Raw genomic sequence first — 17,411 nt, forward strand, 5'->3', positions numbered from 1 at the left:
TTTCTCAAAATCCTCTTGAAACTGACCTCACTGAAAATCATTGACGCAGAGAGGTGGGGGTTTTGGGGGGATGAAACCCCACTGATTTTGACAATTTTTTTACGTCAGCAAAAAGTATGAAGCTTCAAAAAGCAACGATAATCAGTAGGCTTGCATAAACATTACCCAATTTTAAATCGAATCGTATTTACAACGGGTTGATAATCACCGTTATACAATTCAAAAGTATCCCTCAAAAAATCATTGTAACCTTAAAAAACTTATTTTGCTCCGGAGTTGTGAATTGTACTGTACTATACTGTACTGTTATGTAATTGTATTGTACTGAATGAATTTTGAAGTGCGCTGATTGCCATTTCAGGGAAAGGGATACGAACTTCAAATAATGTGCGCAGGGAAGAATTATTGCAATGACGGAGAGTCAGTTCAACTATTTTTTGATATATTCAGAGAGCCGTAATAAATCGTCGTTTTATATCCGTCTCCTGCTTACCACCGGAGAAAAATGGGCGGCCTAAAATATTTCGCACGAGAGTCGATGACGCCACAAACTCATGTCGATAAATAATGCTGCAAATGACGTTTATAATCTAGACTCCGTCGCGACGGATAGGAAAACGAAATAATATTGGTCTCTTTATTTTTCAAAAATCATTGACTGCGTAAAAATGGGCTTGTTCGCCGATTTCCTAGATATTATTGTTGACTGTTAATAGAATTAGGAAATAAAAAGACCTGTATGTTTTCCGCATTCAATCCATCGCCTACATCTCGAGCCATTCGCGGTAAAAAAATCTACAAAAGTATTCTATCAATGAGGCAGGTTTCCATGGAGTACTTAGGAATCATTCTGTCAGTCTCCTCTCCCTTTATAGACTTAGCTCTTAAATTCAACGTAATCCTACCCAACTCCCTTTCATTATATCTAAAAAATTCTATTCTTTTCCTTCCTAATGCTCGTTTACTCAACACTCTACCCTCTATAACACTGTTTTCAACATTCCCTCACCAAAACATACAGAATCTTCTTCTTCTTCCTTCCTGGATTAGGCTACTAAGCCTGTTCCGGCTCTACATTACCATCTTTTCCTCGGTCTTCCTATACTTCTCTTGCCAAATGGTTGATATTCCATCGCTTGTTTTGGAATTCTTTCATTTGGCATTCGAAGTAAATGTTCCTTCCATCTATGTTTGTAGTCTTGCAGTTTGTCAGTGACTGCCTAGACACCCAGTTCATCTCTTATTTGGGTGTTTCTTATTTTATCCAATCTTGTGCAGCCTTTTACTGATCTTAAAAATTTCATTTCCGACGATTCTATCTGCCTTAATTCATTCTTTTTTGGTACTCAACATTCTGATCCGTTGAGTACAGTAGGGACTGCCATCACTTTGTAAAACTTTATTTGTGTTTCTTTTCTTGTTTTGTTTCTTCTAATATCCCTGAGTTCTTCTAATTGTGTCACATATTCTCTGGAAGGTGTTGGCCTTATTTATAACATCTTTTTCCTCGTCATATGTTATATCGCATCCTAAGTACTGGAAGTGCGACACTTGCTCCAAGACTTGACCCTCAATAACAATATTTGTTCGTATCGGGTTGCTTCCTAAAAATGCCATAGTCTTTGTTTTGGTTTTGAAATTCTCAGGTTGTATAGTTTGCTCAACTGGTATAGTCTGTGTACTGCCATCTACATACAGGATCATTTCGATAAATTGCGATTTCATGTCTGCGTGCACCTCAATTTGGACTGTTTTGAGTGTCGGGTGATTACCGGCTGAGAGTCCGGCCAAATGTGCAGCGCCGATGACGGACGATTCGACGGACGTTGATCGCTCCACTCGGATTCCGGCAGTGTCTGCTATCACCTGACAGATGAAATCGTTCCTCGACACTCCGCCGTCCACCCTGCAAAGAAGAAACAGATTTAATATTTATATGAAAAAAGACTCATAGACAGTAGTCAACATTGCTAATTTTATCCCTGATTTTTCATGCTTCTGCGATTTTCTTTTTCATTCTTCTAATTTTTTATACAGAAAACAAAATATATGTATTAAATATTAAAAGTCAATATTTACTCCTTTTTATATACAGTGCCCCATTCCAATAATCAATACACAAAAAATATACAATTATAATGCCCAGTATATAATGGAATGCATAATACCAATACATAATAATTGTAATAATAATAATACTTAAATACCTTATCATTGAGTAGCTTTCCCCATCCTTCTACTTATTTCGGCATTTAATAGCCATGACTTCCACAGAATTGACTTAAAACGAAACCTCCATCGGGTTATTTAATTTGTAAAAGTCGAATTCTGTTGACTTAAGAGACCAGAGCCACATATGTTTAGAGTTGCCTACCGCATCCATAAATTACCCAATAGAACACCAAATTAAGCCAAACGATTGACTGGAAATTGGTGCATGGGACTATGCTAAGAATTCAAAACTAATATTCAACGAAACTGATATTTCTTCATATCAAATGTGGGACATATTTCACTTCTACCGAAGTCGCTTTTATCGAAAAAAAATATCAGACGATTTCGTAGATTTTCGGTCGTAATTGCGAATCTTAGGGAATGAATTTTATGGCAGAAGATAAATATTACTAATAAACTATTTTAATTAATAATCAACTATTTGGAATAAAAATCTCATCCATTTACTCGATCGAGGAAGAGAACTGAAGCCAAGATTGATAAAAGTTCTGGCGATTTTCCACAAATATAATAGTTTAATCTCACGACCGGTTTCAATTCAGTTTGTAATTTTTAATACCCAATATATCATGAAATACACTATACGAATATCTATTAATAGTAATAATAATAATAATAATACTCGTGTGGGGTTTTCCGTCCCCCATCGGGCGCGTCCCCAGGTGGCGGATAGGGGAATGCTCGGCAGATATGCAGGGTAGGTGGGAAATAAAATACCACCCGCGGACCAAAACGGAAACTGAAATCCAGGCGTGTCTGTTCCCACATTGGGCGGCGTCCTGGTCAGCGTCTGTCCCCATGTCAGGGGCGGCTGTTCTAAAGACCTGGCAGTAGGTATAAAATGCAAATCCCCCATCAAAGATGGAGACTCGGAGTATGAGATGCCTCGGAGAAAGGTCGCTGCCTGGGGTTCGCCAGGGCACGTCTGGAGCTGACGCTGGACGTGACAGCATGCAAGCCGTCAGTGATGGGAGGTTGAACAGGCGGACACCCATCGGGGAACCCGAAAGAAACACAGCCGATGATAATAGAATGAATACCACCAAACACCTGCAAACACCTGCTTTAGATGCTTCCCAATCTACATCTGTAGAAAATCGAGGGACCACTAAAGCAGGAAAAAATCGTGTACGTATGAAATGGACTCCCGAAATGAATAAATGTGTCATGCATGCGTATTACACCATAACCCGGCTTGAAATAGATAAAACTAGTTATAGAAAATACATTTTTGAGAAATTTAAAGAGCATTACCCAGAATGTGTAGTCACCGAACAAAGAGTAGCTGACCAGAGACGTGCAATTGTATTAAAAAACCTTTTACCAGTTCCAATACTTGAAGAAATAAAACATCAAGTAAGCAAAGAATTGTCCAGAAGTAGCCTTATAGACCCACCAATAAATGAGGATGAAATCAGTTTAAATGTTGGACCTACATCTAGCGAAGCTGAACCGTCAACAACCCCACGTCCCGCAGAGGAATCAAGGAACGAAACTTTTAAAACAGGAAACTCAGGAATCATCAATAGCCAATGCCAAGAAGAACATATTGACACCAATCAGTCCAAAACGACAAATCTTGAAGAGACTGAAATATCAGAATTGCTAACCAAAACGGTAATAGAATATTACGGTTCAGATCCCAGCCAGCGACCGAAAATTCCAAAAATAAATACATCAACGAAGTTTATGCAAACCGTCGCTATGGTCAATAATATCCTACCACAGCTAACCCAGTATTTAAGCAATATTTCCGACATCCATACATTGATTTATGCTGCTTCTATCACCATTAGTAAACACTTAGGCTTCAAAATCAAACCGAATTCCCGATCTGAAACAGTGCCAGTAAGAAAAGAAACAATTCCACCATGGAGAAAACGCTTAGAGAGCGATATAAAACATCTAAGGCAGCAAATTGGTAAATTGACCCAATATCAAAATGGAAATAGATCAAGAAAGTTAGTATCATCACTTAAATGTGTTTTCAAAAATTTCAACATAGATGTAGCTAATGAAAACCACAGCAGGTATGTCAAAGAGTTGCTCGAACTTAATAAACAAAAACTAGCAGTTAAAGTTGGGCGCCTTAAAAGATACAATAAGTCTTTCAATAGAAAGGAACAAAACCGTGAATTTAAAACTTCCGAAAAATCATTTTACAAGAAGCTGAGATCATCTACAACAACTGACATCGAAGGTAAATTGCCAGATCAGGATGGAGTGTACAACTTCTGGTCCTCAATATGGTCGACCCCAACAGAAAGCAATTCGAGTGCAAGCTGGATTGGAAACGAAGAAAACTTACACCTCAATTTAGTTGAAATGCAGTTTACTAAAATCTCAACCGAGGACATCAAAATAGTTTTAAGAAAGGCACATAATTGGAAATCACCAGGTCCTGATGGACTTCAAAACTTCTGGTATAAACAGTTTACGTCTCTACATGGAGCCATAGCCAAATGTTTTAATGATATTATTAATAACCCAACAATCCTCCCTGATTTCTTCACAACAGGGATAACATACATGAAGCCCAAAACAATGAATACGGAAGATCCAACACAATATCGACCCATAACATGTCTACCTACTATATACAAAATACTCACGTCTTGTATTACAAATAAAATATATAGCCATATTGACCAGAATAATATACTTGCAGAAGAGCAAAAAGGATGCCGAAAGTTCCATATGGGATGCAAGGAGCAATTGACAATTGATTCTGTAGTATTACAACAATCACGCAAAAATAACAGAAACCTTCATGTTGCTTATATTGACTACCGTAAGGCGTTTGACAGTGTCCCGCATAATTGGCTCTTAAAAGTTCTGACTACATACAAAATCCACGGTACCATCATTAAGTTTTTAGAAGCAACTATGGCAAAGTGGAAAACAGCCCTAATGGTCAATATATCGGGTAAAGGCTTTATAACACCAACCATTGATATACAACGGGGTTTATTCCAAGGAGACTCATTGAGTCCACTTTGGTTTTGTCTGGCGTTGAACCCATTATCAAATGCCCTCAATAGCACTAAATATGGATACAAAATAAAAAATAGTACAAACACCAGTTTTACTTTGTCTCACCTTCTATATATGGACGATATTAAAATCTATGCCTCAAATGAAATACAGCTCAAGTACCTTTTGGATGTCACTAGTAGGTTCTCCGCGGATATAAAAATGCAATTCGGATTGGATAAATGCAGATTGCTTCACATAGAAAAAGGGAAAATCAAGCACGGTAACTTCAATGTTACAGATGACGAGTCAATAATATCTATGGAAGCAAATGAGAACTACAAATACCTTGGATTCCTGCAAGAAAAATCAATACAACATAAACAGATCAAGAAGGAATTAACAACTGAATTCCATAAAAGACTAACATCCATCCTTAAAACAGAATTAAATGCACGAAATGTAATCAAAGCCATCAATACGTTTGCGGTACCTGTGTTGACATATACATTTGGAGTGATTGACTGGACCAAAACCGAAATAGCAGGCATAGAAAGATCAATACGTACAACATTCACAAAATTTAATTTACATCACCCAAAGGCTGCAATAGAAAGGCTAATGCTACCCCGCTATATGGGAGGTAGAGGGTTAATAGATTTACAACAGCTCCTCAAAAACCAAATTCATGGACTAAAACATTTCTTCTACGATAAATCAAACAGTTCGAAGCTTCACAAATCAATAGTATATGCCGACAACAAATTAACACCATTAAATCTAAAAAATGGCACGACCGATGAAGCAACCAACACAGGAGCTGTTCTATTAAATAGAAAGGTAGAAGTATGGGCCCAGAAGGAATTACATGGACGACACATCAATGACCTCAATCAACCATATGTTGATAAAATCTCATCAAACAAATGGTTGTCATTGGGTGAACTTTATGGAGAAACCGAAGGGTTCATGCTTGCAATACAAGACCAGGTCATCCGCACTAAAAATTATGCAAAGTACATCCTTGGTGATAAAAGCATAACAGATGACAAATGTAGAAGGTGTTTTCAAGTACCTGAAACAATCCAGCACATTATATCTGGCTGTAAGATGCTAGCTAATACAGAATATTTAAGTAGACATAATCAAGTTGCAAAAATTATCCACCAAAAACTGGCCTACCAACACAAGTTAATAGATACTAAGACCCCATATTATGTGTACCACCCTGAAACAGTGCTTGAAAACGGCGAATTTAAAATCTATTACGATCTGCCTATTCAAACAGATAAAACTATAGTTAATAATAGACCAGATATAGTGTTGATTGACAAGAAATATAGAACTTGCTACATAGTTGATATTGCCGTGCCACTGTCGCATAACATCGAAAAGACAATTACAGGAAAAATTAACAAGTACCAAGATCTGGCAATAGAAATAAAAAGAATATGGAATATGGAACAGGTTTATATAGCTCCAATTGTCATCTCAGCTACCGGTATCATCCCAAAACACATACAAAATAGTTTCAAAATACTCAACCTCCATCCAAATACTTACATCAAACTGCAAAAGGCTGTAATAATTTCAACCTGTCATATCACGAGAAAATTTCTCAACGCAATTCAATAGTGAAGAGTTACCTTGGTGAAAACCCGTGCTCTTAACACTAAAGCTACTCAGTGAAAACTGAAGAAAATTTAAGAAAAAACATAATAATAATAATATTAAAGTAACTAATAATTGAGTAGCTTGCCCATCCGTCGACTTATTTCGGTATTAAATTGCCATGATTATGGATATTTAAATGAAGACTGGGAAATTTTCCAGAAATTTTAATTAATAATATGCTTGGTTGCCACTAGATTAAGCCGGAAGACTCTCCGAAGGCGTTGATTGAAAAATATTTAGAGACCTAACACTTATTACGTTCACCTTCACAGCTATCACTTCGACTTCTTGCCATGAATTAATAGGCCACCATTTGCAATGGCCGTGGAAACAAATCGAAGCAAAAGCTATATTAGCTTCAAAAATATGTAAATGTACGAAAGGTATACATGAAAAGTGCTCATCGTTGGCAAAAAATGATTTTTTTAATCACCCAAACTGTAAAAACGACACTCGATATTATCATGGATATATTAATCAAGAGGTCGAGAAGGAAGATACTGCATATTACAATTACCTCCTAGTATAAAATTGGCATCTAAAAGAGATTTTGGAAGGAAGTTACAAGTAAGAAGAAATAAGGAAGGCTTAAGAATCATGACGGAAATTCTGATAAAAGAAACCCGTGAAGTTGGAATGATAATCAATGACGATAAGACCAAATTTATGTCCTTCGTTCGAAACCCTGATAACTCGAGAAAAATTACAGTTGAGGATCACATTTTTGAAAGAGTGAATGAATTTAACTACCTTGGTGCCATAACCAGCTCAAACAATAGTGAATCATGTGAAATACAAAACAGAATAAATTCAGCCAACAGAAGTACGTATGCCCTGAAAAAAACTTCTCTCATCGAAGATATTATCCATCAGAACTAAACTCAGAATTTATAAGACCACAACAAGACCTATCCTTCTTGATGCAGCAGAATCATGGGTTACCGACAAAAGAAAGGAAAAGAAGTTAATTGTCTTCGAAAATAAAGTGTTAAAGAAAGTTTTTGGTCAAAAAAGAGAGAACGGAAGCTGGAGAATAAAACACAATAGGGAAATCAGGAACCTTTTCAACTCGCCAGACGCCGAATCTAAGAGCCGCAGATTGCGATGGGCAGGGCACATAATACGAAGAGAGCAAGAGGCCTAGTATAACAAGTCTGGGCGGAAAACCCTGATGGAAGACGACCTCCAGGAAGACCGAGAATAAGATGGAAGGATGAGGTGCTGATTGATATGGGGAAAATGGGAGTCAGCGAGACGGATGCAGAAGTGAGAAAGAGTTTTGAGGCAGACAGTTGGCGAGGTTAAATATCATTTGGGGTATAAATGGCCATGGGAGTAAGAGTAAAAGAGATTTTACTCCGGAGAGAGGTTGAAGTTGAGCGGTTGTATACTAAGTGGTGATTTGTGTGGTGGGTGCCCTCGGCGCGCAGGCGGTATAAACATTGCGGGCACTCAGAAGGACTATAGTGACCTCGGTGGCGGGTTCTTCTTCCTCCGCGGAAATATAACTGCGAGACGCCGCGGCGGCGGCGAGAGGTTGTGGGATGGGGGAACTCCTTAAGCGGCGGCGGATTGTTGCGCTATAACTGCGTCCTCTCAGCGCTGCCTGCGATGTCAACCTTGGCGGTCTTCGCGCGTTCTTATCCACTCTCTCCATTCCTCAGAACTCATTCCCATTTAATACCAATAGCATTACGGTGCAGAAATACTTAATCCGCGAACTGAATAAAATACAAAGGAAGGCTGCGCGTTTCGTCAAAAACTGCTACGGGCGTACGGACAGTGTTACCCAGATGTCAAGCGAATTAGGCTGGGAGCCGTTGGAGACTCGGAGGCTGCGCGCTAGGCTTAGATTGCTTGAACATTTGAGAATGGATATCTTTAAGAGCGACATGGAGAACATAATATCAGATCCACACTATATTTCCAGGTCCGATAGAAGCGATAAATTAAGAGAGATGTTTTGCCGAACGGATAGATGTGGGAATTCGTTTTTCCCTCGAACCATAAAGGACTTTAATAAACGCTAGTCCCAACCTCGTTAGAGCACTTCATTTTTTTTAGTTGTAAACGGCTGGTGCCCTAACACCCCCTGCCACACGCCTTTTAGGCGGCTTGAGGGGTATTATGTAGATGTAGAAACGGAGAAAATTTGCAGTAATATTTATCGTGTTTCCCACCGCATACTGTTTTGGGCCATCAACTGGATTTCTGCCTTTCACGGGCAAGTGACCCAAACACCAAAGTTGTCTCCCAAGGCCTCCTCTTTTTTCTTCAGCTCTTTTTACCTTTGTACCTTGGTTTCCTTTGGCCCGGAACGGTAGGGTAGAAATGTGAATTTTTCTCCACCTTCAATGCCGTTAAGATCATTTTACACGGGGCACGAACTTGCACAATCTGTGTACGTGTGTACGAAGGCCCAGTGAAAAATGCGTCGTGTAAAGCGATGAATCGCTGGAACACATGCGAGAACGCATGGACGTGAGATGGCAAAATAGCCCCTTTTCTAATTTCGTTCATGCATTCACGCAATTCCAGGCCATTTTAGAAATTAATGCAGTTCTAACCTGCGAAATTCCGTGCCCCGTGTAAAACGGCCTTTACGATTTTAAGAGGCATAATTACCTTATGATTTGTTTCATTAGTACATCATTATTGCTATTTCATATTTGGCTTCCTTGTACCTTCTTTTTAACCTCACTTTTTCTTTACTAGCTAACTTCCTTTCTTGACATCTTGAGCTTCCTTCTTTTCTTTTTTTTCCTTTATTTTTTTCCGCGACTGCTGTTATTTAAAATCCCCATTCCCCTTGAAATATGGCCGATCCTATTCCCCTTTCTCTTCATTACAGTTCTCAGTAATGTTCTTTCCTCCCCAACTTTCTCCATCACCTCCTCATTCCACACTTTATCCACCCCCTTCACTCTCTCCAGCCTTCTTCAAAATTGCATTTGAGTATTTGTCCCAAATATCCTAACCACACATACAAAGCCTCGACAAATCACTATCATATGAGCCTATCATAAGATAGTGATTGATATGATATGATATACGACTTTCTAATCATGCATTTGTGAATAATTTTTAATCTTCGAGTAAAAAGGTAAAAAGGAAAAATAAGGAAATATATTGAATTCCGCAAACGCGAGTTCATCTAAAAAAATCAAAACAAAAATAAATACCAGTGAGGTATTAAAAAAATTATGATAAAAATATTGGAGAGGAAAAAAATAAAAATTTACCAATGATCAAATTTCGATTTCTAGAAAAAATTAATTCAAATACAATTTATTAATGTAACTATATTCTATGCAAATTTTTGTTTTTTTCTAACGTCTTATTGTTAAATTTATGTTTCCTTTTCCACACAAAACACATTTAACACAGCCAACGCAAACATATGCACTAAGTATTCATTGTTTATGTAAACTGGTTGGCTGGGGAAGTCCCTGGACCCACCGGTACGGCAATACTAAATAGTAAACGCGCCTACTAAGAATACTTAGAATCGGAGGCTAAGTCAGCCATCGTGTTCAGGGGTAGAATCACTTCGACATTTCGCAATGGATGAATTCATGTACACGAAGGTACAGGTCTTCCGAGCTTGACTCCCCATTGAAGGGGCGGATTACACAGTTAATTTAAATGAATTCTTCAAAGAAAAGAACTCGTCAAATTTTTCAATATTTTGGCAAATTTTAGGCCCTATGTGCGACTTAAAGATATCAACTGATCTAAACCAAATTGAAACACTAAGTTCTAAGGCTCTATTAGAAGACGTTACTAACTATTACATAGCGAAAACATCAAATCTAAAAAATAATAAAAAATAATGGCAAAAAAAGAAGCTTTTTCCTCATATTTTGTCAAACTTAAGGGCCTATCCGCGATCGGAAGATTTCAATCGATTTTTGACTTATTATTCTTTTTTTTTTCAAATTATTTTCTCTCCCTAGCAGCGCCTACTTGAACGAACGACGGAGGTTGATGCTGTTCCTTTATTTTTTTATGACACCCTGCAAAATTTATCTTCTACCTCCGTGGAAGTTTTTCCGTATTCAGTGCTTGTAATTCAAAAGTCCAGTTCCTATCTCTCTAAATAGCTCAAGCGATTCAAATATGTTGTTCTTACACGGTTTTCAAGGTTCAACCGTTCGCTTCAAATCAGGAGGCGCCGCCTCCGCGATAGGAGATATTTCATTCGTCATCTCCAGCACGATTAAGTTCAAACACCTGAGCGCGATTAGAAAAAAATGAGGAAGAGTCGCTAGTTGTTTTTTTCCTCCGCCTCCAATGGGATTGCTCGGAGGAAATGGAAGCGAGCGATTCACAGAGCATTTACGGCAGCACGACGGATTTTATGGAAAGGCGCGCATTCCAGACCTTGGAACGCTCATGCTTGAGATACCTTATCAAGGTCATTATACCCGTAGTCCAACCGTATTCACTAAGGTGCTGCTATTGCAAACTTAAGTACCTATGGAAAATACGAGTCTTCTAGGGTCCTTATTAACATGTTTAGTCGTGGTTCAACATAGAAGGGTCCGCGGTTCTCCGATAACTGCGTTAGCGTCGGATGATTTCAGAACATCTCGAGTCGAACCAAGGGCTCCATGAAAGAATTCCAACCGCATTCTCCATAGAGTTGTTATTGTTAACTGGAGGGATATTTTAAAATCCATATCCTAGGGTAGCAATCGGTTCATTAGAGGTTCGTTGTGTAGATATGTTCAGAATTTTCCAGGACGAAATTTGTGAGCGTGAATAATTTATTTAATACTGTCTTTGGAATCGAACTTGATGCTTCAATCAAGAGATTCAACCTGTATAGCAATATTTAGGATCTTCTCATACGCATGATAATTTTTGGCGGCGTGCTTCTCAAAGTAAAGGAAATATTAGAGGTTTATTGGGTAAGTATCACACGTTTACCTACGCATAAAATTTGAATTACCGCCGCGGCGCGCTGGTTCCTAGCGCAAGTATGGTTGACTACATTAGAAAAGTGCGTGACATGACCTGGGTGTAATGAGCTTGCATCTTCTCCCTGCTTTTCAGCTGTTGCCACCGGCCGCGGATCCCTCGAATGCGAAAATTTTTTATCCTCCATACGATCTACGTGCCGATGTAACTCATTCGGGGCCGTCCCTTGCCTTTCTTCTTCCCTTCCCCCTGTCCTTCCACGATTGTTTCCATCGGACCATCATGTGTCATCAGAATGTGGCCAACTAAGATGTATCGTCTTCTCCTTAATATTTTTAGAAGAATTCTCTTTTCTCCCACTGCTCTGCTCCATTTTATATTCATAATTCTTCGGTAGCAGCACATTTCTAATGCTTCCACTCTTGACTTCTCTGCTGCTGTCAACGTCCAAGCCTCGCTTCCATAGAGAAACATGCTCCATATCGATGTATACATTCGATATAATATCATCTATCGAATTCATCTTTTCTATCCTGCTCCAGATCGCGGATAGGTACTACTCTTATTTTAAACAGTAGGGAATAAACGGATCGATCGGCGATCATCGACTTGCTGCAGACATTTTTGAAAACTTTTTAAAAAGCAAGCCAAGAGACAGCATGAATCAAGCAACTATGGGACAAACTCGGCCTTTCTCTAAGTAGTCCCTTATGGGAACCATGGTTAGAGAATAGGTTTTCTCTAAGATGGTTCGGTTGGTTGTGGATAGATGGCCATGGGCGACAGAGGTCGCGTTTTGCATCATCGAGGACGGATCAGTGGGTCGCGGGTGGAAGGACGATTATAATCCACAGGCTCCCGGCATTCCTAACCAAAAATACATGCATTGGGATGAAATGGGATTTCAAAAAATCGGCTCTCGCGTTGCCGATGGGTAGAGGTATCCGAATGCCACAGGGAAATAAACTATAATTAATTGAAGAACAAGGTAAGAACCAATTTTGAAATTTCGAGAAAAATTAGAACCAATTTTTTTTTGCACTTTGAGAGTAGAACGTAAACCATCAACAATGTCTGCTGAATTAATTTGGAACTTACTGAAAAAATAACAATGCCTGCTGGTCAAAGGAAGGATGTGCTAGTAGGAATCTCATGCAAAAATAGATTCACAAAACGAAATCATCAGGCATTTTCTAAATCTAAAAAAAAACGCCCCGTTATTTTAATGCTTTTACACTCCCTGTTACTTTATGAAAATTATTAATAAAAATGTTGAAATTATTCAAACCACCACACCTTGATTTGATTTTGTAATAGCTTCCTTTTATGCTAAGCATTTTTACATCAATTATGTTATCATCATGTTAGTATTTTTACATATGTTATTTTTTTACATTTCATTTATTACTATCTGTATTTAGTCTTTTAAAAAATAAATATTCAACGTAAACCTGTATTTGATGGGTCTCCGGTTGGTAGATTCCGATGATGGTTTTTTATTCACGTTCCTTATTCCGATTTAAAATTTGATGACCGTTACATTGTACAATCACAAAAAAGGAGAAGTCCCACAATTTTTATTAACTCTCCTTAAAGTATTTAGTTTCATTAATTTTTCTATTTCTACGGTTCGATATTATAATAATCGATTATTTAAGCTGATGACAATCTGATTTATTTAAGAATTCATTCTTCAATGAATATACTTCCAGCAGCTTGATGCATTCGTAGAACCATATTCATTTGGAAAGGGAATCGGTTGCGTATAACTGTGATTAGGTTATAACTCAGATGGAGAGTGGTGAACTGCCAACGTTGGACTTTTACCTTGAATTTTATGTTACGACGCATATTTTGTTAATTTGAACAAATATGAAATTCAAATTAAAGATGAAAACTACATTTTATTTTGCATTAACATGAATGTCCTCGCGATATTAAAATGATGAAAATAGCGACTTCAGAGCACAAATAGGTTAGTGTCCTTCATCAAAGAAAACGAAAGGCATTGAATACGATTCGTTACCCACCATTAGTGTACTCATAATAGGCAAATTATTTGGTTTTAGAAATACCAGTTTAGACGAATGGCAATGGTCAATTTTAACCTCATTTGAAAAAGGCCAGATTGGCACCCATGCGATGCCACTCCACGTGACGTCACAGGGACCTAGTTTCTGTACGAGTAGATAGTAGTTTTACATCGTCTGAGGTTACCAATGCATGCATGAGGCACAGAGCTCAGGCTCAGCTCAGAGAGCTACTAGCAGGGCAGGGGTGCAGCTAGGAATTAAGGCTGGGGGGGGGGTTTAGTTTCAACTAATACCGGGGTGTGTGGGGGTATGGAATACCCACCAGGATAAATGGTCGGTGCGAGATTATTAAATTGCGGAATTTGAAGATAAATGGTTCAAAATGGTGAATTATATGGCTTTCTGGGGGATATGTTATTAATCCTTTCACTATTCTATTAGTAATATCAAAACAATTAAGTAAAATTGAGTAAACTTAAAAATTTCTCTATGCTCTGGTGGGGTTTTATCCCCCAAAACACCCCCCTCGCTGCGCCATTGTATCGCTCTGCATACTCTGCTACCTGCTGGCAGCCTGCAACGCAGCGGCGCACATTTCCTCGCCCCAACGTCACACCAAACGGAGATAGTGATAGCCAGAATGACGTCACACGGGCTTTTCCCAGCATTCATACTTACTTAGCCGTCGCGTTTTCGCGCGCTTGAAAATTTTCACTTTTCATTTATCGCGAAAAATACTCGTAGATATCGTCGTTTAAAATCTAAAAGCGTGAAATGCGTACTCCAGGAGCATTTAGGCAATAAAAAAATAATAGGAAACCACCCTATTGGTGATTTATGTCCGTCAGTTGCGCGCTCTGTCCGTCATTTGTCGGCGTCAGAGAAAGTGGCACCTTCCCCGTCGTAAAAATGACCGTCCCATCAATAACCTCTCGTGTGGCATCCGTTCCTTCAGCCAGCCCCTCTTGCAACATTCTGTTTGGACGCGCTCATCACTTGCGAAGTGGTGGGGAAGCTGGGTCGCCTGCATATTTATCCAAAAACATCTTTGCTGGGAGATGTGGATATTTTGGAAGTACTTTCTCCCGTCTAACTAACCCCAATAGCGTTTTGCATACCTGACGGAAAAAAAATTTATAAATGAGGCGCTGAAGGGTGTTTTCCTTAAATATCACGATAGAGGATTCTTCATTCAGCCAGTAAATGTGTTGTCAGGCATGGTCTATCCACCACTGTCCGTTTCAAAATTAACACGTTGCGTACGGATCGCGAAAATCTTCGTTTATCCTGAGCCATGCGCTAAGGACGGATAACGATAATTCTCGTTTTTGCTGTTGACTCCTTTTATTTTGCCAATATAATTTAATTATATCAGTTTTTTATATGCAACGGGCAACAATAATTAATAATATATTTTTGCATAAGCTGTATGAATTTATAATATCTGTATATATTTTTTCTCATAGAGTTATGTATTTGAAGCCGCTACTTTCACGTATTAATTTCTTTACCTGTGTTCCGTTTACAGTACTAGATTTAAGGAAGAGAGGAGTGCATATTGAAGTGTTCCAGTTAAAATACCTGCAACTGATTTTAACACTGCCGTAAGCAACGTGTTAATTCCAGCTTAAACTAGTTTTGTGTGAGGCTAAACATTTGAAATCAATATTTTCCCCAGTCTTCGTGTACGTTTGGCGATAAGACTAATCAAAGGGACCCTTTCTATAACTCCACTGCGATAGGCCGTCATTCTCTTCTTTGATTTGATTGAAATAGAATTATAAATACCATTAAAAGACTTTGCATGCATATCTTATGTCGAGAGCATACTGGTGCCAGTAGTGCAACATCTTCGACGCCCTCCCAAATCCATACATCTTTACGGCCTGAGGCGCTCGTTAATTTTGCTTTGAAGATACCGACGATAATTCAAATGGCCGATTTCTCTTCCCCGTTCGGCCTAAAGTCTCTTAATGACCCGTTAAATGTCATGGTCCTCGAAGCCGCCTGGTGCACTCAATGGAGGCTAATGAAGACCACGTATTGAGACTCTATGGATAGGCGTGTTCGCTTCCGCAAGAATAGGTTACAATCGCTGATGTCAGCGGATTGTTCGGAATGTCTCCTGATTGATGTGGCCACGTGTAGCTGGCGTTGATGCCACAAAATGAACAGAGTCCTCTATATTGCCGTGTAATAACAGAGAGTAGTGTTGAGAGAGCTCTAAAATATAGAGGGCTCTGAAAATGATGGGCAACAAAGACATTTTTGGAAACTTGGAATAATAATTTTTGTTAATGAATTATTTTTGTAGCATATACATCTGAATTTCTGTGTACTTTACTGAAAACGAGAGCGGATATCTTGTCTAATCCGGAAGTATTATTCGGGGAGAAGAGTATTAGAGAAATATTTAGAATAAATAGAGCTCCACAGATTTATAATCGTTTGATTAATTTTTAATGGAATTAACGCATTAGGTAGCTTTTGGTAGATACGCCAAGCATGAATTATAGCCATATTTTGCCATCTGGGTTGATTAAAATTTCTTAAAAGAAAGGCGAGTATGTTTTTTAAATGGTTAAAATTGGTAGTACGACGCTTTATATTGTTGTTCATTAGCTTTCAACACCAGAAAAATATAATTGATGACTGTAACTTGTGCTCCAACAAACAGAAAAAATAGAAAATTGAACAAAAGTAGTTATTTTCGGTCATACGGGCAACATTTCTTTTTGTTATTCCCCGGTAAACTTTTGCCTTCGATATGCTTACCTCGTTCATTTAATTTCTCCTTATAACCTCATTACGAGCTAACATATGGTGATCATTGCTGAAAAAGTCAAGGGACTGGTTTAGCCCTCCTTTCTTTTTCGAGACACGTTTTCTGGATATAATTCTTCGCTGGATGCCTGTTATTTCTCACCCTCAAAGTTTCGGTGACGGCGATTACCCAATGGAAAATCCTAGTCCCAAATTTAAGCCCTCAGTCATAAAAGAGGAAATGGAAAATGTTGGCCAATTAAGTACTTTATAAAATATTTCATAAAATACGAATTGTTGTTTAAGTATTGTACATATTAAGGTAGTTTACCATTAAGTATTTACGAAGTATTCTGGCAGTCTCCAGCTTAGATTGCTTGAACGATTGAGAATGGATATCTTAAAGGGGGCGACATGGAGAACATAATATTAGAGCCACACTATATTTCCAAGTCTGTTAGAAGCGATAAATTAAGAGATGTTTTGCCGAACGGATAGATATGGGAATTCGTTTTCCCCCGAACCATAAAGGGCATTAATAAATGCTAGTTCTAACTTCGTTAGATCACTTCATTTTAATGTGTAAACGGCTGGTGTCCTAACACCTCTTGCCACAAGGCTTTTCGGCGGCTTTCGGGGTATTATGTAGATGAAGATGTAAATGTAAAACTCCTATTGCCTTCCTTCCTCTCCCTCGTTTACCTAACATTCTACCCTCCAACACTGTTTTCAATATTCCTTCCCCTTAAGTGCTCGTTACGCTCATACCTTCTCTATTTCTCATCTAAAAGCTACCGCTCCTCACCCACC

General features: G+C 38.5%; 1 protein-coding gene across 1 annotated transcript in view; it reads right to left on the minus strand.

The window, feature by feature from the left end:
• The window catches only part of LOC124157985 (putative glycerol kinase 5), a 203,967-nt gene that overhangs the window by 10,576 nt on the left and 175,980 nt on the right, over window positions 1–17,411 (minus strand). Inside the window, exon 9 of the mRNA XM_046533119.1 lies at window positions 1,773–1,906. Coding sequence (XP_046389075.1) covers window positions 1,773–1,906 — 134 coding nt within the window. The remainder of the gene's footprint in view (window positions 1–1,772; window positions 1,907–17,411) is intronic.

This window comes from Ischnura elegans, chromosome 4 (genome assembly GCF_921293095.1).
Source record: "Ischnura elegans chromosome 4, ioIscEleg1.1, whole genome shotgun sequence".
NCBI lineage: Eukaryota > Metazoa > Arthropoda > Insecta > Odonata > Coenagrionidae > Ischnura > Ischnura elegans.